Raw genomic sequence first — 25421 nt, forward strand, 5'->3', positions numbered from 1 at the left:
TCTCAAATTTGGACTCATCAGACCAAAGCACAGATGTCCACTGGTCTAATGTCCATTCCTTGTGTTCTTTAGCCCAAACAAGTCTCTTCTGCTTGTTGCCTGTCCTTAGCAGTGGTTTCCTAGCAGCTATTTTACCATGAAGGCCTGCTGCACAAAATCTCCTCTTAACAGTTGTTGAAGAGATGTGTCTGCTGCTAGAACTCTGTGTGGCATTGACCTGGTCTCTAATCTGAGCTGCTGATAACCTGCAATTTCTGAGGCTGGTAACTCGGATAAGCTTATCCTCAGAAGCAGAGGTGACTCTTGGTCTTCCTTTCCTGGGGTGGTCCTCATGTGAGCCAGTTTCTTTGTAGCGCTTGATGGTTTTCGCAACTGCACTTGGGGACACTTTCAAAGTTTTCCCAATTCTCCGCACTAACTGACCTTCATTTCTTAAAGTAATGATGGCCACTCGTTTTTCTTTACTTAGCTGCTTTTTTCTTTCCATAACACAAATTCTAACAGTCTATTCAGTAGGACTATCAGCTGTGTATCCACCTGACTTCTGCACAACACAACTGATGGTCCCAACCCCATTTATAAGGCAATAAATCCCACTTATTAAACCTGGCAGGGCACACCTGTGAAGTGAAAAACATTTCCGGTGACTACCTCTTGAAGCTCATCAAGAGAATGCCAAGAGTGTGCAAAGCAGTCATCAAAGCAAAAGGTGGCTACTTTGAAGAACCTAGAATATAAGACATATTTTCAATTGTTTCACACTTTTTTGTTAAGTATATAATTCCACATGTGTTAATTCATAGTTTTGATGCCTTCAGTGTGAATGTACAATTTTCATAGTCATGAAAATACAGAAAAATCTTTAAATGAGAAGGTGTGTCCAAACTTTTGGTCTGTACTGTAAGTCTGTTATATCAAATAGAAACTGGTGGCAGCTCTATCCAGACTGACAAGGCTCTGCTTCACTGGAGTAATGAAAGAGCCTCTCAGCCTGTCAGTGGTGTGAGTGAGTGTGGGGCCACGTCAGTGACTGAGTGGACCACCTTTTCTCACTCCCTGGTGCCTCTCTGTACCTGTGTGGACAGGAGGTGACGGGGTAGAACTGTGCCAATCTGACCTTACGTGTCCTAAAGGGGGGTGCGGAACGTCACGTTGGTGCAAAAGGTAGATCCGTATCTTGTGCTCCGTCTAGCGTAGTGTGATGTCAGGAGGGTGGCGGGGTGTGGATCCACAAGAAGAAGCGGCAATAGTGGGCCCTTCTTGTGTCGTTTCTTGACAGGGACTTTTTAACGTAAAAAAAAAAAAAAAATCACATGTTCCGCTAAAATTTCAGACGTACATAAAAATCACTAGTGGGAAGTACATTTGTGCAAAACTTTTGCAACTTTTTAAAAAAGCAGCAATTGATGAATCAACTGATTTCTTCTGGAAACCTCTGCCCCCATACATACGAAAAAAAGAAAAACAAGACTAACAAATATAAAATCAACTTAACTTTAAATAATGTAAATTAAAAGAATAAAGGCACAAATTAAAAACAAGTGAAAAACTAGACAAAAAAAGGCACAAATATAATAATGAATCCGGGTCCTATACTGTATTTACTAGACCCCAAAATCTTTTACCCCACAGTTGTGGTGTTACATCTTGTCACATTCTTCTTTACAAGAAAGATTAATTGCTTAAAACATTTCAGTGATGTGTATTTAGGGTACTTAGGTAAGATTTAAGAACAGATTATACCTGTTATAAGCAGAACTTACCTGTGGATGCATTGATGGAAACATAGTTAGCGGAAAATCCTTCCACACCTGTGGATGAATCGGTAACGAACAATACGACCATGGTGCGGTCACTACTGGTTATTGATGGGGGGATGGATCTTCCGCAGTATCTGTAGGATATTTTGCAAATTACTTGAGTTTATACACTTATATCATGTTTGTTAGTTTATCACATCCTACATCATTTCTGACTGATGTGGCCTCATTTGTGACAAAACATATAATGTGCTAAAGAGATTTTTTTACTTGGTCCAAGATCTCCACCAAAGTTAATGTATTTATAGAGTAAGATGGCAGACTTGATAAAGATGTAGGACTATTGGGTATTTTTCAAGCAAAAATCAATGTTTGAATGGATGTGGCTAGGAATTCCACAAGCGACCTTCTTTTGGGTCATAAAGTTCCCCCATTGAGAAATGTGTTGCAGTTTTTCCAATCTGATCAATTTGAGGAGGATCTGTTGTGGTGTTTGATGTTTCCATTATTAACAATCTCTACTTTGCAACAGCATTTTCCAGGGTTGCTGAACATTATACTTTAGGATGTCTACTCCCCACAAATGGGAGCAAACTGTCAAAAAATGAAATACTGTAATAACACTTATAGGGGTTGTCCAGTAAAAATAAGTTATCATTTATCTGCAGGATACTGATGGGTGGGGGTCTGAGCACTAGGACCCTTATCGATCGACAAAAAAGGGAATTTCTATACCTGATGGGGGACTTTTATCTCCACTAAGGAGTGGCAGATTGGACTCCCGACATTGCTCCATTCATTCTCTATGGGGTTGATGGAAAAAGCAGAGGCCAGCCTTGTGAGGGACGAATAGAGCACGCACACTGCCACTCCATTCAAACTGGGATAAAAGTTCCCCTTTCTGTCAATCAGTGCAGGTCCCAGTGCTCGGACCCCCACCAATCAGCAAGTTATCACCAATCCCATGGATAGGTGATAACTTGTTTTCAACGTATAATCCCTTTAAAGTGTTTAAAGAGGATATTTTTTTTACAAAAAGGACCCATTATGTAGGTGAGAGGATAACCCCTTTAACCCCTTTAATTATTAACAAAACACTCAGTTGAAAACATAAAAGAAAGGGTTCCTCATGGCAAAAATTAAGACTGGCTTACCATTATGGTGCCATTTTTTTGCCACCGAACAAAGAAGTGTAAGATGTTTGTTTCCTAATACGTGTTTCTTTCTATGACCCTTGAGCTAGTACATTGCCCTCTTGTAGAAGGGAGTCCTATACAAGTTCCCAAGAAATATAATTAGAGGGGTAGCAGCAAAGAGGACTTAACCCCCTCGCTCCAAGATTATTAACTAATCTGTATGCGAAACAGGATAATGATGAGACACATCAGATTACCTTCCAGTCCTGGTTCCTGTGGCGTCTGTTGCATTATCGTATATTTCCAAATAATCGTATTGACATGTATGGGAATGCTCGAGATTGAATGTAGTAAAGGTGAGAAGTATTAAATTTCCAGGAGCGACTGAAACGAGCCACATGCAACGAACACCATGTGGGTACACATTGGGGTAACCAGGGCTGGTAAGGGTGCCCTCTGGGGTGGTCATTGTTCCTCCACAACCTGTAAAAAAAAATGAGATTCAGCATCAAAAAATAATATTACATTTTGGTGGAACATCACTGTTGATATGTCATATTAGAGCATAGCAATGATGTAGATGGGGGGTCACTGCTTGTGACGCCCCTTTATTGCCAGAATGAAGAAACATTCTGAAAGACAGGTTCCTGTTCTAGTAGACCCTACACTGCCATACATTACACGGATGGCAATAAATTTAGTGGGATATTTTCCCCTTAAAAAACAAACAAACAAGTAATCCCCTAACCATAGGGGATCGATAACAGTGTTTGGCTTTCTCCGGCAGTCCCAGAGATATTGGGTAGAGCAGAGGTCGAGCATGAACACCTCCGCTCCATTCAATTTGGTGCTGCAGAACCCCCTTCTTAGGAGTTCCAGAGTTCTGATCATGGGATCTCTAGGGTTCTCAGTGGTCAGATCCCCAGCAATCAGCAAGTTATTACCCATCCTATGGATAGGGAGTCATTTTTTTATTGGGGGGGGGGGTAATCTTTTAAATAGTTGGCATGTAATACTATGTTTCTCCTCTAGTGGCCACTCTATGTGATAAGTACAGATGGACGACATAACTTTCAGCAGCGATCACTGCTGATTACTGCAGGTTTCAGAAACCAAATCCAGCTTTTTTTTTGAGACAACCACTTGACCAAAACAGCTTTGCTATATTTGTGTTATAGAGTTTAAGTGGGAAGAATAACAAAGACAATTAGGTTGAGAATTAGTCTTATTAGTTAGATACTAAAGGATCTCATTGGAATTAGTTTAAGTAGAGTCAGGAAGCCCCACTACTACATCTTAAATCTGGCCTGGAGATTCTGAGCCTTGCTTAATTCTTCCATTGCATCTTCAGTATGATGCACTGATCTTAAGTTAGGCTATGTTCACACTGGGCGATTTTTCAGCGTTTTTTTTTCCGCAGCAAAACCTGATCTCTTGGCAGGAAAGAAACTGCGTCAAAAACTCAGGTTTTGGGGCTTTTTTCAGGATCCCAAAGTTCAACTTTGCTTCTACCACAGAAGCATGAACACCAATGCAAGACATATGTGAAACCATATTGTGAAACTATATTAACCAGAATTACAAATATAACAGTGGGGGAGGTGAATTGTTCAGGAATAGTTTTTCTAAGACTCTGGCAGTGCATTGAGTTTGTAGGACACTATTTATTTTCACACTATGGTCTGCCATTGAGTTGCTCAGAGATTGTTCCATTTCACACCTCCGTGGGCCACAGGTATTGTTCAATCTCACACCTAGCTCAGCTAATGTTTCCATTTTTACACATCTCTAATTGAATTAAAGTGGTCTAATCCAAACTGCTATCTCAAGTGACCATGACAAGATGGTAAAATCACAAAAATAAATGAGATTCACATACTGCTATATTTTTGTTTTCACTAAAAACGCAGTAAAACCTGATAGCTATGTTCACACTAAGCGTTTTTTCAGCATTTTTTTCACCACCAATTACTTTCAATGGATGAAAAACGCTGAAAAAAACGTAGAAAAAACACTGAAAGAAGTGACATATTCTGCAAAAAAACATGCAAAGCACAAAATACTGATGATACAAAAAACAATGTGTGTGCATGAGATTTCTGAAATCTCATAGACTTTGCAGGTACTGTAAAACGCAGCTGAAAATTTGCATAAAAAAACACATAAGAAAATGCTGAAAAAAACAAGATGTGTGAACATTGCCTTGCAGCCTATATTATAGTCTAAGCGATTAATTCATACTTTTGTATGCTCCAGTAATGAGGGGGAGGGGGGAAGTGCAGGGCAGGCAAGACAGGTCCTGGTAGTGGGTGACTCTATTATTAGGGGGACAGACAGGGCAATCTGTCACAAAGACCGGGATCGCCGAACGGTGTGCTGCCTCCCTGGCGCTCGAGTCCGGCACATCGCGGATCAGGTTGACAGGTTACTGGGTGGGGCTGGCGAAGACCCAGCGGTCATGGTCCACATCGGAACCAATGACAAAGTGAGTGGTAGATGGAGGGTCCTTAAAAATGATTTCAGGGACCTAGGTAGGAAGCTTAGGGCAAGGACATCCAAGTTAGTTTTCTCAGAAATACTACCAATCCCGCGAGCCACACAGGAGCGCCAACGGGAAGTTAGGGAGGTGAAGAAGTGGCTAAAGAGTTGGTGCAAGGCAGAAGGGTTTGGGTTCATGGAGAACTGGGCCGACTTTGCGGTCGGCTACAGGCTCTACCGTAGGGACGGGCTGCACCTCAATGGGGAGGGTGCAGCGGTGCTGGGGAAGAAGATGGCTAATAGGTTGGAGGAGTTTTTAAACTAGAGACGGGGGGGGGAAACCAAGGAAATAGGTGGGATGTGAGGCAAGCAAGGGGGAAGGGGAGAAGTGAATATAATGAGGGTGGAGAGGGGGGTGGGGATAGTACAGTTAGATTGTTAGAGAAGAATAGGATGCTAAATAACCCCAAAGTTTTATCTTGCATGCTGACCAACGCAAGAAGCCTGACCAATAAGGCGGATGAGCTGCGGGCGCTTATATCGGAGGAGAGGTATGGCATCGTAGGTATAACAGAGACTTGGCTAGACGATAGCTACGACTGGGCGGTAAATTTATTAGATTATAGTTTATTTAGAAGGGACCGGAAACAGGGGAAAGGCGGAGGAGTCTGCTTATATGTAAAGTCATGTCTAAAACCCAGACTAAGGGAAGATATAGGAGAGGGAGAAGAGGGGGTCGAGTCCATGTGGGTAGAGATAGAGGGGGCAAAAAATAATAATAAAATATTACTGGGGGTCTGCTATAAGCCACCAAATATAACAGAGGAGAATGAGAATCTGCTATTAGGACAAATAGACAAAGTAGCAAAACATAATGAAGTGATTGTAATGGGGGATTTCAACTACCCGGATATTGACTGGGAAACAGAAACCTGTAGATCTCAGAAAGGAAAAAGGTTCTTGACAAATATTAAGGATAATTATCTCTCCCAACTAGTGCAGGAACCAACGAGAGGGAAGGCCGTGTTGGACTTAATATTGACTAATGGGTTTGATAGAATAACTGAGGTACAGATAGGGGGGCACCTAAGTAATAGCGATCATAATATTATCGACTTCAAAATGCCCTTCAGTAGGGTTATCAATAAGGGAACAACAAAAACATTAAACTTTAGGAGGGCGAAGTTTGATCAGCTGAAAGAAAACCTTCAACTTATAGACTGGGACAAAGTACTTAATCAATGGAATACGAATAGTAAATGGGAAACCTTCAAAAGAATTCTGAATACTCAGTGCGAGAGGTATACACCGTATGGGAATAAAAGGGCCAGAAATAACAGGAAACCAATATGGTTGAACAAGAACGTAAAAGGGGCGTTAAATAGCAAAAAAGAGGCATTCAAGAGATTAAAACAGGAAAACAGTAAGGAGGCACTAATGTGTTACAAGGAAAAAACGAGAACCTGTAAAAAACAAATAAAAATAGCGAAGGAGGAAACAGAGAGACATATTGCTAGGGAAAGTAGATCAAATCCCAAACTGTTCTTTACGTATATAAATAGTAAAAGGATTAAATCGGATAATATTGGACCGATAAAAAGTGAGGAAGGCAAAATCATAGAGAAAGATGAGGATAAAGCTAATCTATTAAATAATTTTTTTTCGACAACTTTCACAAAGGAAATAGAACTAACAGGAGAAATGAGAAGTGACAAGCTTAATCCTCCACTAAGTATGACTAATCTAACCCAAGCTGGGGTACAGAAAAGCCTCAGTAACATTAAAATAAACAAATCACCAGGACCTGATGGCATACACCCACGGGTACTAAGGGAACTAAGTAATGTGATAGACAGACCGTTATATCTTATATTTAAGGACTCTGTTGAGACTGGGTCTGTGCCACTTGATTGGCGACAGGCGAATGTAGTGCCAATATTCAAAAAGGGAGCGAAAAGTGACGCCGGAAACTATCGGCCGGTGAGTCTGACGTCCGTTGTGGGCAAAATTTTTGAAAGCTTCATTAAAGAGGCAATTACGGAGCATCTTGATGCTAATAATCTTTTAATCCCGAACCAACATGGATTCATGAGGAATCGCTCCTGCCAAACAAACCTGATTGACTTCTACGAGGAGGTTAGCTCTCGAGTAGATCAGGGGGAACCAGTGGATGTCGTGTATCTCGACTTCTCAAAAGCGTTCGATAGCGTGCCACATAATAGGTTGGTATACAAAATGAGAATGATGGGGCTGGGGGAAAATGTCTGCAAGTGGGTAGCTAACTGGCTAAAGGATAGAAGGCAGAGGGTGGTTATAAATGGAATATACTCAGATTGGGTAAGCGTCACTAGTGGGGTACCACAGGGGTCTGTGCTAGACCCAATGTTATTTAATATCTTTATTAACGACATAGTCAATGGGATAAATAGTAAAATATCAATATTTGCAGATGACACAAAGTTATGTAAAACAATTAATACAAAAGAGGACAGTGCAGACCTACAGAGGGATTTGGATAAGCTGGGTAGGTGGAGCATTAAATGGCAAATGAGGTTTAACGAGGAGAAATGTAAGGTCATACATATGGGAAGGAAAAATGGAAGTCACCAGTACTCACTGAATGGGAAATCATTGGGGAATTCAGAGATGGAGAAGGACTTGGGCATCTTGATTGATAGCAAACTAAATTGGAGTGCCCAAAGTCAGGCGGCTGCTGTAAGGGCAAACAGGGTAATGGGATGTATCAGAAGAGGTATAGCTGCAAAGGATGAGAACATTGTTCTTCCACTGTACAAAGCTCTGGTCAGACCACACTTGAAATACTGTGCTCAGTTATGGGCCCCAATATATAGAAAGGATATAAATGAGCTTGAAAAGGTACAAAGGAGGGCAACAAAATTAATAAAGGGAATGGAGGGACTGCAATACCCAGAGAGGTTGGCAAAACTAGGACTATTCAGCCTGGAAAAGAGAAGGTTGAGGGGGGACATAATAAATGTGTACAAATATGTTAGGGGACAGTATAGAGACCTTGCCCGGGATTTGTTCAAAAGGAGGAATATTACGGTAACAAGAGGGCACTCACTAAGACTGGAAGAGAAAAGGTTTCAGCACCAGCATAGGAAGGGGTTCTTTACGGTAAGAGCAGTGAGAATATGGAATTCACTGAGTGAGGAGACGGTAATGTCGGATTCACTACACCAGTTCAAGCGGGGACTGGATGCATTTCTAGATACCAGGCAGATTTCAGCATATACTTAAAAATAAAATAAAATAGTAGGTTGATACAGGGATTTATTCTGACTGCTGGTTTCAGAGTCGGGAGGGAATTTTTCCTCAGGTGAAGATTGGCTAAATCATTTGGGGTTTTTGCCCTCCTCTGGATCAACTTTAGCAATTACAGAACTAACAGGTCGAACTTGATGGACGCAAGTCTTTATTCGGCTTTACAAACTATGTTACTATGTTACTATGTAACCTTCGGAGCTGAGATCTCTCATCATTCCCTGCTAATTTATCTAGTGGTAAGTGTATCCAGTCACTGATATTGCTAAAATGAACTGCCCCCCCCCCCCAGCATTAAGAGTTTAGTTAAGATGATTGTGGTGAGTTTGGTGACTGTAATCAATAAAAACCAGCAGCATTATGAATGTAGCTCTGGACTATAATACAGGATGTAACTCTGAATGCACTAATGTAAAGTAGCAGCATTACCGTCCAAAGATTGATACGAAGCCATGAAACCGTGATTAGTGCTGGAGGCGTCAGTGAGGAACTGGACATACAGGCTCCTCTGAGTGGAATAAATAGTGGGGGGCACCTCTGAGCCACAATGTTTTTCAATGAGCGTAGACTCTGCAGAAGAGCCATCTCTAACCTGTCAATAAAATATACACATTTATGTATTATAATAAGCCATGCTTACACATAGTAAAAGGGGTTGTCTAGTTTACAAAACACACTTTCAGATGCCCTAATAAAGAATTATGATATAGAGCGGTATCTAGACCAAATACTGACCAAATACTGATAGTGGGGCTGTGGCCTTGGAGATAGCATGAGTGAGGGGAAGATTTCCACTGTGTGAAGAGAGTAGAAAGTATGTATAGTCTCAGGGAGGGCAGATAAAACAGGCTATAGATAAAATGGAAAGCACATGGAGAAGAAATAAGTGCAGGATAGAAGCTCGGTTTATACATATATGAGCTACTGAAGATAGCAGAACACTGGACACACACAGACCATTCAGACTATATTACTGAAAGAGACAATCCGACAAGTGAAAAATCTGAATTTTTTTTATTAAAGCTAAAGTGAAATGCCAGACACAACCCATGGCCAGGTGTGGTGCTGTATCCTATATATGACCCATTTGCTATTTAAATACATGAAGGTGGAAAATCTGTTTCATGCTACAGCTAAGGAGAGCAGCAGGTGAAGGGGGAAATTCACTTTTTTTTTACCTGAACATAATTGTTGCCGCACACAGAGCTGCTGGAAACATTAAGTTTCTCAAACTTAAACATGACCACTTCTCCTTCTGGCTGAGTAATAATCCACTCACAGGACCGCTCCCGATAGTATGGATTGGGGTAATGAGGGCTATGGATTACCCCTGCACCAGACAATGAGCCGCCACATGCTGTAAAGTGAAACAGACTGTATTAATGCCATAACTTCTTGCATTTATGCCATAATATAAGGCAAGGGTCACATGGAGGTTTATTTTTAAGGCGGATCCAATCCAAAATCAACATCAAAAACTTCTTCAAATACTGTTGGTATACTCTTCCTTAAAAAACAAACAAAAAAAAAATGCCTGGCTGGGCAGCGCCTGCGCAGAAGGAAGGTGAAGCCAGTGTCCATAGAAGGGCAGAAGTGAGGACAGTGGGGATCAGCAGCATGTCCAACTTTTCATGAATGGAGCCTGACGTCACACATGCAGCGAGGGATCAATTTACATACACAGGCATTAAAATCAGCTCTGGAGGCCGTGTCTCTGGAAGATCTCTGTCCCGCCCAGAGATCTTAACACCTCATTTACATATTATGAAAAATGTGGATTTCTCTGGAAAAAGACAATGGATCACAGCTATCAAGGTATCATTTTATTCAACTTTCTATGACCTACATGACCATATAGACAGCTCATCCTACTGACAGATTCCCTTTAACACCTCTGTAATTTTGCATCACACGTTCAGTATTTGGTCAGTATTTTACATCAGCATTTGTAAGCCAAAACCAGGAGTGGGTGAAAAATACAGAAGTGGTGACGTGTTTCTATTATACTTTTCCTCTGATTGTTCCACTCCTGATTTTGACTTACAAATACTGATCAGAAATACTGACCAAATACTGAACGTGTGAACGTGGCCTTATGTGAAGGCATCATTTTGCACTATACCTCTGTAGTACACAGAGGCTTCTAAAGCCTCCACGCAGACTCTGTGTATACCACATATTGTCTATGACATCTTACTAGACTGATTACATTTCATTATCTTTACCACTGTGACCAGAACACATGACTTAAAGGAGTTGTCCCCTCTCAGCAAACTTTTGGGTATAAACTTTGGTAGTTATCAAAAAGTCAGATTGAGTATTACTTACCCCCTAGGGATGCAGCGGTGAGTCGCCGCGCCGGTCTCTGTTGCTTGTCTGTAGCACTGACGTCACGTTGACAGTGCTGCAGCTCAGCCTTTGTAAATGGCACAAGCTCACTGATTGGCTGAAGTGCTGTCGATGTGACGTTAGTGCTGCAGACAAACAAGAGACCAGGGCAGCAGCGATGGACCTGGGGAGGGTAAGTAATACTTAGTTTCATTTTTTATAACTACCAAAGGTTATACCTAAAATGTTTCTAAAAACAAGTGATAACCCCATTCAGTGTCAGACTGGGGTGGCAAAGGGTGCACCAGTAACCAACTTTAGGACCCCAGTTTTCAGCTACATGCAAATGTGACATTGTCCTCAATGACGAATTTATATAACAATGAACTGGGTAGATTATTAAATTAATAAGATGCTGCCTTTGTCCTTACATAGAGATTCAAGTATATGGTGGCCCATTCTTGCACAGCGGCCTACCGGAGGATTCTCCTTTTCTCTTGTGGGCCAGTCCAAGCCTGACCCTATTACCTTAATTCAGCCCCTGTGTGCAGCTTACAGTAAGGAGTTCATCAGATCCAAGGAATATGACCTTACCGACTTGGTAAAAGGCTCGGAATTTGGATCTCATAGCGGAAGCATCAGACTTGAATTTAATCCAAAGTGTGTTTGAACTTGACGTGATGGGAGCAGGGATTGTGCTGTTACAATGTCTGCCAATCAGGGGCGCCATCTCCGTATCTCCATCTCTAACCTACAACATACAACAAAACTGTCATTAAAGGGGTTTGTACTGGATTAGAACATCATGGCTGCGAGTGGTCCTGTTTTCAGAGGAAAATATGAACCTTTTCCAATTACATTTTCCAATGGAAGGTGTGAATTTGCTCATGGCTTCCCTTTTTAACTCAGTAGGATCCCAGCTCCCAGTAGGTCAACCCAGTCGGCTCCACTATACAATCTATGAAATGGAAACGAGTGCGGACCAATAACCACTGGTCCAAAAGAGGGTTTTGTGATATGAACGAGCAGCCCTGTATTCATTTCTACAGTCAGGCCTCACTCATGGTTACACTTTAGAGCAAAAATATAGAACTCTACCTCTATCTCAGTTAGGGAGCACCCCGAGCTGCTCTCCAGGTCCATGACAGTGAATTTAAGGTTGATCCTTTCATCTTGTCCCTGTGTGATAACATAAATGCACTGCTTGTCTCCGGTGTAGGCATCGGGCCATGAAGGAGACGCAATGAAGCCTTCAGTATCAGAGAAAGTTCCTCCACATGCAGATCCGGCTGTTAGGTCAAAAAGACATAAAACACAGTTAAACTTATACTAAAGGCAAAAAAAACATAGGCTTTTTGTATTATTGTGAATGAATGAATGCATATCATCTAGAAAAACAAGATGGTATTATTGGAAAATTGCTATCAAGAACTTATTTGATGTCACAAACAACAACTAATCAGATCCTATGTTACATCAAAGACAAAAAAATGTTTAAGGAGGTTGGCCATTTCCAAAAAGTCTAAGTGGAGAAGCTTGACAAATACTGTAAGAGACTTGTCCAAAGAATGGGAAATTATAGGGTAGAAGATGTCACATTTGTCCCGTACCATATTATCACTACATATTTCGGGTCCTTTATGGTAGCAGATTTTTATGTAACCCCATGGTCTGGTTTCCTTCTCCCTTGTATACTAGTTTTGTGGACTTGTAGAGAGAGCTAAGATCTGGTTAATTAGGTCTTAGATCCCAGACCGATATTGTGTCTTTTTGTCTTTTGACCTGATTGTTCTATTATCTATTATAATTCTACAATTGTGTTTCCTGTTATTAGACAGATAAGGGAATACTAGGGAGAGCCGACATCGAGAGGGGGCGCCACTATCGTGACTCTAGGGTGCCAACCTCCACTTTAAGGTAGGGGTCATCTTTAGGGTAAGGCCCCACCTATAAAATGCACATAGATACTATGATCATCGTTCTGAAGGCGCAGCATATGGACAATAAGGCTATAAAGGACTGATTATTCAAGCCTGGAGTGTTGAATCTGATATATATTTTAGGACAACTCTTGATACTGTGCCAATCTTATATCTATAAGGGAATTCCATGGTTAAATATCAGTTGAGATATACCAGTAAGATCTGTGAAATTAGGTCTTAGGTCCTAGACCTATATTGTGTCTTTTTGTCTCTTGACTTGGTTATTCTATTCTAATTTTACAATTGTGTTTCCTGTTATTAGACAGGTAAGGGAATACTAGGGAAAGCCGACGACGAGCGGGGGCACCACTATTGTTACCCTAAGGTACCAACCTCCGCTGCTCAAGGAGGGAATCGACATTACGGTAAGATCCCACCAGTAGGACTCACACAGCTATTATAACCATACTTCTGATTTAATTCCCAGTTCCGGGAATAGGATTTATTGTCACTTTATGAGGTAATTACTCTGGAACGCTTCAACGGATTCCGTTGATTCTGAGAATGTTTTTTCGTGACATATTGTACTTCATGATAGTGGTAAAATTTCTTCGATATCACTTGCGTTTATTTGTGAAAAAATTGGAAATTTGGCGAAAATTTTCAAAATTTCACAATTTTCAAAATTTGAATTTTTATTCCATTAAATCAGAAAGATATGTTAGACAAAATATTTAATAAATAACATTTCCCACATGTCTACTTTACATCAGCACAATTTCGTAACCAAATTTTTTTTATTAGTGTGCTATAAGGGTTAAAAGTTGAACAGAGATTTCTCATTTTTCCAACAAAATTTACAAAACCATTTTTTTAGGGACCACATCACATTTGAAGTGACTTTGAGGGGCCTTTATGACAAAAAATACCCAAAAGTGACACCATTCTAAAAACTGCACCCCTCAAGGAGCTCAAAACCACATTCAAGAAGTTTATTAACCCTTCAGGTGCTTCACAGGAATTTTTCGAATGGGGAAGAAAAAAATGAACATTTAACTTTTTTCACAAAAATGTTACTTTAGACCCCAATTTTTTTATTTTTGCAGGGATAACAGGAAAAAATGGACCCCAAAATTTGTTGTGCAATTTCCCCCTGAGTACGCAGATACCCCATACGTGGGGAAAAACCACTGTTTGGGCGCACAGCAGGGCTCAGAAGGGAAAGAGCGCCATTTGACTTTTTGAATGTAAAATTTGCTTGAATAATTAGCGGATGCCATGTTGCGTTTGGAGAGCCCCTGATGTGCCTAAACAGTGGAAATCCCCCACAAGTGACACCATTTTGGAAACTAGACCCCTGAGGGAACTTATCTAGATGTGTGGTGAGCACCCTTAACCCCCAGGTGCTTCACAGAAGTTTAGAACATGAAGCCGTGAAAATAAAAAAATCTAACTTTTTCCACAAATATGATCTTTTTGCCCCAATTTTTTTAGTTTCACAAGGGTAAGAGGAGAAAATGGAACCTAAAAACTGTTGTGCAATTACTCCTGAGTACGCCAATACCCCATAGGTGGGGAAAATACACTGTTTGGGTGCACGTCAGGGTTCAGAAGGGAAGGAGCAGTGTGTGACTTTTTAAACGCAAAATTGCCTGGAATCAAGAGTGTACGCCATGTCGCATTTCGGGAGCCCCTGATGTGCTGAAATAGTGGAAACCCCCCACAAGTGACCCCATTTTGGAAACTAGACCGCTCAAGAATTTTATCAAGGGGTATAGTGTACATTTTGAACCCAAAGGTACGACAGAATTTGATAACATTAGGTCAACATATTGAATAAGTTGTCATTAGTCTTGATTGCAAGTGCTCGCTACTTGAGTTTGCATCGGGTACTCGGGTATGCACCAAGTATCGCGGGTGCTCGAATGACATGCTCGAGTCCCCGCCCCGCATGTTTCATGGTTGTTAGACACCCAAAAAAAACCATGCGGGGATCGCTGGTGCATGGCAACACATTGTCCCACTACGGGACTTTCACTTTTTGCAGCCTGATTGGCTGCATGGCATAGAGAGCAGCAGCTCCCTATGCCATGAAGCCTGTCAGTGCTGCACACAGGGGAGACATTACTTTGGTCGCACACTACGCATGACCAAAGGAACGTCCTGCCTCCTGGTGACCCGGATGTTGTCATGACGACATCGGGTCTTCATGGCAACATCCAGAAGCCGCCGCAGACATCGCTGGACGCCGGCAGGAGAGGTGAGTATACCGATCACCTCCCCCCTTGCCACCTCAATGCTGCGATCGACTTCGATCGCAGCATTGCGGGGGTTAATGTGCCGGGAGCGGTGCGGGACCGCTCCAAGCACATAGCACCGGGTGTCAGCTGTGACAATCAGATGACACCCGGCGGCGATCGCCCCACACCGATTGTGTGCGGGCGCGATCGCAGCGCGCGTAATAATACGTAGCTGGTCCATAAGGCCCAGGGCGCAGCTACGTACTATTACTGACATGGTCGGAAAGGGGTTAAATTCACTAAATTATTTGTTGTGTGTGTAATATGGGTATTTTTTAAAATTCATACTTAATAAAGAATGCTTTTTAAGGAGAATTTATGTTATTACTTTCCTGCCCTGATCTGAAAACCAACTTCACTGTTATTACTATGTATGTTGTTTGACAGACAAGAAAGAAGGAGCAGAAAGACCAAAACTCATCCCTACTTCACACTTCCTGTAGAGAAAAAGACTTGCCCTCACTTCTTATAGAGAGATAAAAAACACTCCCCAAGTTTTGCAGAGACAAAAACTTGCCCCCATTTCTTGTAGATAGACAAAGCCCTGCCCCATTTTCTGTCCCGTCAAAGACCCACCCCCGCTTCCTGTAGAGCGACAAAGACCTGCACCCCCTTCCTGTAGAGCCAAAAAATAGAACTACTGATGCAGAAATATAATTTGCCTTACATCCCAGAGTGCTTTGTTTCTGCCATTGCTCAATGGGTTGCCTGCCCTGAACTGAAAGCCCACTTCACTGTTATCACTATTAATGCAGTTTGACAGACAGGAAGGCAGGAGCAGAAAGACCAAAACTTAACTCACCTCTGCTTCCTGTAGAGAGATAAAAACCCATTCACACTTCCTGTAGAGAGATAAATACTTGCCCTCACTTCCTAAAAATAGTTAAAGACCCATCCCCACTTCCTGGAGACAAAGACAAACCCCCACTTCCTGTAGAGAGACAAAGACCCACCTCCACTTCCTGTAGAGAGACAAAGACCTGCCCCCACTTCCTCAAAAGAAATAAAGACCCATCTCCACTTCCTGGAGACAAAGACCAACCCCTACTTCAAGTAAAGAGACAAAAACTTGCCCCCACTTCCTGTAGATAGACAAAGTCCTGCCCCATTTTCTGTGGAGAATCAAAGACTCAGCCCCACTTCCTGTAGAGAGATAAGACCTGCCTCCTTCTTGTAGAGAGACAAAGACCTGCCTTCACTTCTTGTAGAGAGACAAGACCCATCCCCATATCCTGTAGAGACAAAGACCTGCCTCCACTTCCTGAAGAGAGACAAGACCCATCCCCATATCCTGTAGAGACAAAGACCAGCCTCCACTTCCTGTAGAGAGACAAGACCCATCCCCATATCCTGTAGAGACAAAGACCTGCCTCCACTTAATTGTAGAGAGACAAGACCCATCCCCATATCCTGTAGAGACAAAGACCTGCCTCCACTTCCTGAAGAGAGACAAGACCCATCCTCATATCCTGTAGAGACAAAGACCTGCCTCCACTTCCTGTAGAGAGACAAGACCCATCCCCATATCCTGTAGAGACAAAGACCTGCCTCTACTTCTTGTAGAGAGACAAGACCCTTCCCCATATACTGTAGAGACAAAGACCAGCCTCCACTTCCTGTAGACAGACAAGACCCTTCCCCATATCCTGTAGAGACAAGGACCTGCCTCCACTTCCTGTAGAGAGACAAGACCCTTCCCCATATCCTGTAGAGACAAAGACCTGCCTCCACTTCCTGTAGAGAGACAAGACCCTTCCCCATATCCTGTAGTGACAAAGACCTGCCTGCACTTCCTGTAGAGAGACAAGACCCTTCCCCATATCCTGTAGAGACAAAGACCTGCCTCCACTTCTTGTAGAGAGACAAGACCACTCCCCATATCCTGTAGAGACAAAGACCTGCCTCCACTTAATTGTAGAGAGACAAGACCCATCCCCATATCCTGTAGAGACAAAGACCTGCCTGCACTTCCTGTAGAGAGACAAGACCCATCCCCATATCCTGTAGAGACAAAGACCTGCCTGCACTTCCTGTAGAGAGACAAGACCCTTCCCCACATCATGTAGTGACAAAGACCCGACCCCACTTCCAGTAATCCGTCTCATTGTCTCAACTGCTGTAGACACATTACATATAACAACAGGCAGTGGAGAAGAAGTTACGCAGAATGGGGCTATCTAGTGGCTGGTACCATAGACTGATTTTTTTTAAAGCTGGACAACATAATTTTTAAAATGATTTGTAGATTGTCTGGACGTACAAGAACCATTTAACCTCCTCCACATTTGTTACTGTTACTCACTTGAAGAAGTTATGTAGGTGATATGAAATCCTTTGTCACTTATCGTACTGTCAGAATGAAAGTGAACCCAGGCATATGGACCCGATGTCTGGATAGGAGCTGGAGAGCTTGTGTTACAAAATTTCCCAATGGTGGGGTCGTGGGACATCAGACCGTCTTTAATCTGAGAAGTAAAATTATTATACAGTATAGTAGCAAAGTGTGATGAGCTGGCAACATGTACGAAATGAAGAAAACATATGTTTGTAGGTAAAAACTGCTTGCCAATGGAGCGAAGAGCACATAAAGCATATATAGTGTATATACCTCCAGGTAATCGTTCTGGCAACTGTCGTGTCGTTCCAGACTTAATACGCCAAAAGCAAAGGTGATGTAGAGACCAGGGTCAACAGCGATTGTCCAGTAACAGTCTCGATTAGGAGGATAATTGCCAGGATAACCAGGGGACAATATGGATCCATGAGGTTCTGAGATTTGACCTCCACAAACTAAATAGAAAACAATGTAATAATTATGCAACATTAACATCTAACCTATTTGGAGGGGTAAGGATCATAAAAGAACTCGACTGAATTGACATAATGTAAAATTGTAATGGCTAACAAATGGTTAATAAGGAAGATAAACTGTGCAATGCTTCATCTCCCCTGCGGAGGTGCTGCAGCGGAATTACTACACAGTTTGCAGTTGTGCTTTGAAAAATTTCACACCTGGATCCAGGGATTCCCAGTTAATCCGAAATCCTCCATTGTTGAATTTGTGATCTGATTTGAACCAGAGATATAATGCATTATGGGAGCTAAAGAGTTCTTCTGGGATGGTTTTTCCGCAGAATGTTCCCAGCTTGTAATCTGAGATTGTTTGTCCATCGTGGATTTGAAGAAAATCAAAACTGCAACTGTGGCTCATCTCCAAGCTGAAATACGGGACTGAAATGCGCAGAATCTATGAAAACAAAGAGGAATCAAATTTTTGTAATTCTTGTAATGCATTTACCCTACATCTGATAAAACTGCTCCGAAAAATTGTGCAGCTAAGCCCTGTAGTATACAGCCATATACAGCTCCTATGCAGAGTTACATGTCTCCATAGTTACAGACTATAAGCAAAGCTGTGTGTAGCCTGATCCCTCAGTTATGTGCTATTTGATTGACTCCCTCTACTCCTCTCTTCTACTGCCTCTACATTAGGAAGAAGAGGTTACCGAGTGGAGAAATAAAAGCCAGATCAGACTACAAATACGGAAAACGATGCGAAGTAACCAAGTCCAGCTCACCAGTAATGCCTGAATCTAGTCCTGTCCGGAACACAGATACTGTTACTGCCAAAAACACCCTAAACCGGAAGCATGGAAGAGAGATCCAGCTCCACGGACATAAAAATCTTCTTTATTGCTACATGTTAAAATTCCAAATAACATCCATATCAGCTTAGAACAATAAAAAACACCAACGCGTTTCTGGTGCGTCAAACACCTACAGTTATAGTCATGACTAAAGATGCTCGACGTACCAAAAACGCGTTGGTATTTTTTTGTTGTTTTAAGCTGATATGGATGTTATTTGGAATTTTATCCTGTACCAATAAAGAACTTTTTATGTCCAAGGAGCTGGATCTCTCTTCCTTGGTTACAAAAAACAATAGCATTTTTCTTTCGTATTCAAGCAAAATGGTGCAAAGTGAGAAAAGAAAAGTATTGTAAGAGTCCACACAAATGGGGAAAGGGTTTGGTAATTTTGCTTGCCATTTTCTTTCTCCTGAAAGCATTTGGAAATATAATTGCCATTTGTATACTGTGTCCTCACCTTGTTGGCCTCAGTTTTTATGACCCAGGAGCAGCTCATATTGTCTCCATATGATTCATTGCCTGGATTGCTAGGAAAGCTCAATGTCCCATTTAAACCAGTTAAAACCCCTCCACAAGCTAAAAAAAAGACACAAACAGAATGTTAGCTTAAAATAATAAGAACGAAATGCTAAACCACACAATTAACACAATACAACATACACACAACATATTACTGTCATGGAGATATTAAGAAAAATATTAAGGATTTTTTCTCTCTCCCTGAAGCCCCTCTCACCCCTCCCTTATCCACCATTTATCACAAGACAAGAGCTGGCAATCGACCATCTGTCTGTATGCAAATTAACACACAAAGACAGGTAGCAAATGCCAGCAGTAAGGGTACCACCAACCCAATTAAAATGCAAAGGCAGTTTCCACTGACGCAGGCCTGCAATAATTTACACCTGGGTGAGGAGGAAAGCTCATTTAGGCTTCAAACACACTCCCAATATTCCCAGAGCTTCAAAGGGAATTCACCAGACATCTTTAGCCGGGCTGGAGCCGATACAAAATATGGAATATTTCAAGTTCCATAATTCTGATGGTAATGGGACCTATGTTTTTAGTGGCAGGGTCAGCCGGGGAACAGTGGGGATGTTTTCCTGTCGCTGTAAGCCCTTCCAGAGAGCTGTGGCGCAAAAGTACCAGAATAACGTATCGCAACTATGCCATGTGTAGTCTCTACGGAAAGGTAAATTCATAATAAAAAATATAGTATCACTTTTGGGCTTCTGTGATCAACCAGTGAGGAGTTATCAAAGAAATTAGAGTTTTTAATAAAAACATGTAGGGTGGAGCCCAGCCCACATGATGTCAGCACAAGGGGCGTGTGGGTAGGTCCCTCTTCGACATAAAAGATCCAACTGAAGATTGATCCATATTCATTGCCAGGAGTATATATTTATTATAGCAAAGGATCCTGTTCGATAACAGTCTAATCAAAGGAAGTGTCTCCCCTCCACCTACATTGAATTGTCTCAGCGATCTTATAGTAAGTTTCTGCTTTAATCCTTATTATTTTGTGTAACTGCATATGTATTGTATTGTCCCCTTTGGAGTATCTTCGTATATTTTTCATAACACTGCCTCCCTTTTGGATTAAATATAAAATTTAATAGTCCTGCTTCTTTTGCTCTGTAATCGTTCCCTTCCCCGAAGCCATATACGCTACCAGAATGCAGGCATCCGACCAGGCCTGTATTATATTTCAAATCTGGACGGTGGTGGCAGCAAATAATAATAATTGGGCTATTGTGAAGCTGACAGTGACCGTACGGGGGTGTATACACATATTCCATGCGTTGGAATCCGGAGGTGTGACGCCATACGCTCACTGGTCGCTTGCCGATACCCACATAGTGAGTAGTGGGGATCGTGTGCTGGCTAATCCCTGACGAAATCCTGACAGAGTGACGGCAACGGTGAGATATTGTGTGATCTCCCTGGTGTCATCACTGTGAAACCCTGACAATTACATACACATTACATAGTATATACAATTGGAAAAAATGCTACTATTAAAAACCTATTTATGTTTCTAATGATTGCATATCAGGAAAACACTTTTATTTTTTCGACAAATACATAAAAGGGGAGATAAAAGGCTGTTTCCACCTTGACAACCATTGTTTAAATTGTTCCACTACATTAAAAAAAAGAATGATTAATACACTTTGCAAATAGTATGAAATATATATTTTTGTATTGTTTTGTGTCTACAGCTCCCATGCAGACCAATGTGCGTCTAAGGTAACAGACGACAAACAAAAGCTGTGCAGTCTGGGTATGTACTGGTTATGTACTGTATGTCTATCTGTCTCCTACTTGATAACTTACTAAATGCATGTAAGTAAGGAATAGATGAAAGGGAGGATGATAAAAATGTCAGACTACGCAGACTTTGTTTGTAGTCTGTTACCATGGAAACATGTAGGTTTGCATTTGAGCCAAATATATAAGATGCTGAGTTCTAATAAAGATAATTTTGTGCATTTTTTTTTAATTTTCAATTTATTGGAGCAATGCAAAAAATATCTGCAAAGGTTGAGGGAGGCATAACTAATGACCATAAGTGGAGGCTCAGCCATTAGGAAACATACAATCATGAGAAATGGTGGATTTTAGTCCTGGCTGTTATTTTTTATCAGTGGCAACAAATGTATGTTCTGAAAAGAGACCAGTATAATTCTAATGTCTCGTGCACAAGACCAATGTTATTCTATGGGGTCATGCACATGTCCAATATTTTCCTCGGACTAAGTCGGTCCTTGAAATAAATCGCAGCAGGATATTTGGATTGCACTAGGCCATGCAAGTCAAGGAGTCCATAGAAAACATCGGATTGCACTCAGATGACATCTGAGTGCAGTCCGATTTCCACGGACTGACAGAATGGAGAAGATGGAGAAATTTGTTTTTTTTCCATATTCTTCTAATCCGAGAGAATTAGAGCACACTCTGATCTAAGTGTGATTAGCAGAATTGGCCCAATTCTCTCGGATGACAGAAAATACTGTTGTGTGACTATAGCCTAAGGCTCAGTTCCCTTTACAATCATGGTGTCCTCCATATTAATGCTACGATAGCTATGAGGCTATCCTGTACGGCATTTTTTCATAGAGGTTTAATTTATTTTTCACATTCAGAGTGTATCGCTTCAGGCTAAACTATTGTAAAAAAAAAATAAATAAAACCCTTGATGGAAAGGCAAAAAAAAAAAAACTGATGGGAAAAAAAGAATCAAAAAAGAACAAAACATGCTTATAAAGAAGCAAATGTAACCAACAATAACAAATAGATAAAATAGTAACGCGGAGCAGCTATGTACCTTGTGTTTGGGTTTCGCAGTGGAATCCTGTCCATCCGCTGGTGCAGTTACACGTGTAACCACTGATTCCATCTGTACAGACGCCTCCGTTCCGACATGGGTTACTGGCACACTCATTAATGTTCTCTGTACAGTTGGTTCCAGTCCACCCTGAATGACACTCACAAACGTAGCTTGAGATGCCGGGCTGAAAGAAATAGGTAAAAAATATAGATAACAATTCATTCCTAACCATTACTGCTATAGTTTTTAAGGTTTTGGGGCATTTTCACCATATCTAAAAAGATCCAAATGGAGAGCCAAGGTGTGATTGATTGCTCCCTTTGCACCCCCAATAGCTATGGCCTAGGATCTGATTCATACATTGTCCTACCAAGGCTATGTGACATTTTGGCACATTGGCACAATTCCGATTTTTTTTTTCAGTGAGTAAATTGATCAAACATTTTTTGAAGTTTTTTAATACATAAAAGTTGCAAACTTTTGAGCAACGCTAAGACCATGGCTCGACAGATTCACTATAATTTACTCTAGAAAGCGCTGTACATTGTAGGAGAAATCGACTCCAATTTATAGCTGGCAAAAATGTCAGATTCTTGCTGACAAGCAGCCTTAAAGGCGACCAAATTTAGAGGAGGGGGTCTCTGATGCAAAACTGATAAAAGAAACATCAGTCTTGAGGATTCATCCCTTTGGTGTCTTGAAGCTACATGACCTACCAACCATGTCCACTTGCCATCATGCCATACCCATCTTTACAATCGTTGGTGATAGCATGCAAAATGGCAGAAGCATGGTGGAAGATAGAAGAAATACTCAATTCCCACAAAACCAACCCAATAATCAACCACGCACAACATGAGATGAAGATGGAAGGTCCTTAATATATACAATATGTTGTAATGTTTCAGTTCACACTGTGCATCTGAACTTTTGGAGAATTCTTCAAATTGTCGGTTTCACTCACATTTCTAAAGTCTTTTCTTTAACGCTTTTATCACAGTTTTTACACTTTTTTTTACATACCCACAATCATGATACAATCTTTGACCCCAGGAGTGTAATATTAAATTGTAATATTATTAATATAAAGAAGGGTATTCAGGCCCCTTTTGAACTTTTTTTTTAGTAAATTTAACATGACCGGTTTCCCTGGCAGAGATTTCTATACTCTTATTGCACTTACAGTAAAGAATCCATGTCTAACTGCTTTTACAGTAAAGAATCCATATATAATTGCTCTTACAATCCATGTTTACATTGATAGAGAAACCTTTGCTGTCTTTCCTGTAGAAACAGTAGATAGCTACAGTCATATGTATAAATAGATGATATTCTTTTTTCTACACTAAAACCCCTATTTTTTCTAATTATTCTACGTACTGTAGTTCACCCATTCTATTTATTGCTTTAGTTACCCGCCTATGAATCGCTCTAGCTCTACTATGCCATTCCTGAGCACCAGTGCCCAAAATTGTACACTTTCTGTGTTTGACTAGTGATCCATAAAATGGTAGAACTATGAGCATCTTTGTCCCTTTTGATGCATCATATTATTTTATTTGCCTTGGCAGCAGCTGCCTGACACTGGTTGCTACAGTGAAGTTTACTGTCCTCTAATATTCCAAAGTCCTTTTCCATATCAGTTTTTCCCATTTAGTATACTATCTTCCAAGGGGTAACGTTTCTCCTTAATGAGAGTGACATGCCTAGCCTGGCATGCCAATGTGAGGAGACTTTTGAGCCTTGTAATACTCCTCTGAGAAATTAAATAAATAATTAAAAATAAAATAATAATTAAATATGCAAATTGTCTCATCAGAGAGGAAGAGGACTAAAACTCTAGCGCCACCTATTGGAAGTAGCAAACCGAAAAGTCAATATAGACCCTTTAACGAGTCTTGCCACATGACTCAGGATAAAAGCCAAACTAGAATCTCAATTTGCAGACACGGTGTTTTGGGGTGTTTGCCCCTCATCAGCGCAAGGTGTGAGATTTGGTTTGACTGGGTGAGAGGTGTCTGACCGGGATCCAAGGGGTAATGTTTCTCCTTGTGGAGAGTGACATGCCAAGCCTGGCATCTCAGAGTGAGGAGACTTATATGCCATGCAATGCTCCTCTGGGAAATTAAATATGAAAATTGGCTCATCAGAGTGGAAGAGGACTAGAACTCTAGTGTCACCTATTGGAAGTAGCAATCCTAAAAATCAATATTGACCCTTTAAAGAGCCTTGTCACATGACTTAGGATAAAAGCCAAACCAGAATCTCAATTTACAGACATGGTGTTTTGGGGTGTTTGCACATCATCAGTGCAAAGTGTGAGAAATGCTACCCCTTGGATCCTGGTCAGACTCCTCTCACCCAGCCAAATCAGATCTCACACTTTGCACTGATGAGGGACAGCACCCCGAAACACAGTGTCTGAAAATTGAGATCCTGGATTGGCTTTTATCCCAAGTCATGTGGCAAGGCACATTAAAGGGTCGATATTGACTTTTAGTATTGCGACTTCCGATAGGTGACACTAGAGTTCTAGTCATCTTCCTCTCTGAAGAGGCAATTTGGGTATACAAGCTTGGCATGAATTGCTCCTTCCTATGTCCACTGCTATGTGTAGCACCGGCGTCTCGGCCTCCTGCTGGGCAGAGACGCCATTCCCCTCATCACGGCGGTCCAGGTCCGGCGTCTTCCTGCTGCCCTGCTGCTGTGGCGCGCACCGCGCGCAGCTTCCCGGGCACTGTGCTTAGGGCGCGCGCACGTGCTCCCTCCCTCTTAAAGGGGCCATGCGCGCCGTCCTAAAAAGTCCCCGGCCAATGGACGGAGGACTTCTCCTATATAAGGCACCTCCTCCAAAATGGAGGTGCCTGTGCAAGGTTGTTGTTCTGTTTGCTAACACTTGCTTCAGCCCTCAGGTCCCGCTCCCTGTCAGTCCTGCCCGTCAGTCTGTCTAACAGTGAAGCCCGCCAGTCTGTCTACAGTCCAGCCCGCCAGTCTGTCTATAGTTCTGCCCGTCAGTCTGCCAGTTACCTGCCGTGCCCGCCAGCCAGCCTACTTCGAGCACTTGCCAGTTACCTGCTGTGCCCGCCAGCCTGCCAACCCGGAGCACCTGCCAGTTACCTGCCGGGCCCGCCAGCCCGGAGCACCTGCCAAGTAACCTGTCGTGCCCGCCTGCTTGCCTACCCGGAGTGCCTGTCTGGCTATTAGCCGTACCGGCCTGCTTATCTACCTGGA

General features: G+C 41.8%; 1 protein-coding gene across 1 annotated transcript in view; it reads right to left on the bottom strand.

The window, feature by feature from the left end:
* The window catches only part of CUBN (cubilin), a 259514-nt gene that overhangs the window by 204807 nt on the left and 29286 nt on the right, over positions 1 to 25421 (bottom strand). Inside the window, exons 12-22 of the mRNA XM_073677458.1 lie at positions 22188 to 22374; positions 19317 to 19435; positions 18222 to 18456; positions 17818 to 17999; positions 17512 to 17674; positions 12086 to 12276; positions 11582 to 11738; positions 9838 to 10016; positions 9089 to 9251; positions 3154 to 3379; positions 1764 to 1894 (exon numbers count right to left, since the gene is read on the bottom strand). Of these exons, the coding sequence (XP_073533559.1) occupies positions 1764 to 1894; positions 3154 to 3379; positions 9089 to 9251; positions 9838 to 10016; positions 11582 to 11738; positions 12086 to 12276; positions 17512 to 17674; positions 17818 to 17999; positions 18222 to 18456; positions 19317 to 19435; positions 22188 to 22374 (1933 nt within the window). The remainder of the gene's footprint in view (positions 1 to 1763; positions 1895 to 3153; positions 3380 to 9088; positions 9252 to 9837; positions 10017 to 11581; positions 11739 to 12085; positions 12277 to 17511; positions 17675 to 17817; positions 18000 to 18221; positions 18457 to 19316; positions 19436 to 22187; positions 22375 to 25421) is intronic.

The sequence above is a fragment of the Phyllobates terribilis genome, unplaced genomic scaffold (genome assembly GCF_046119375.1).
Source record: "Phyllobates terribilis strain yellow unplaced genomic scaffold, ASM4611937v1 Scaffold_4__5_contigs__length_816908805, whole genome shotgun sequence".
Lineage (NCBI taxonomy): Eukaryota > Metazoa > Chordata > Amphibia > Anura > Dendrobatidae > Phyllobates > Phyllobates terribilis.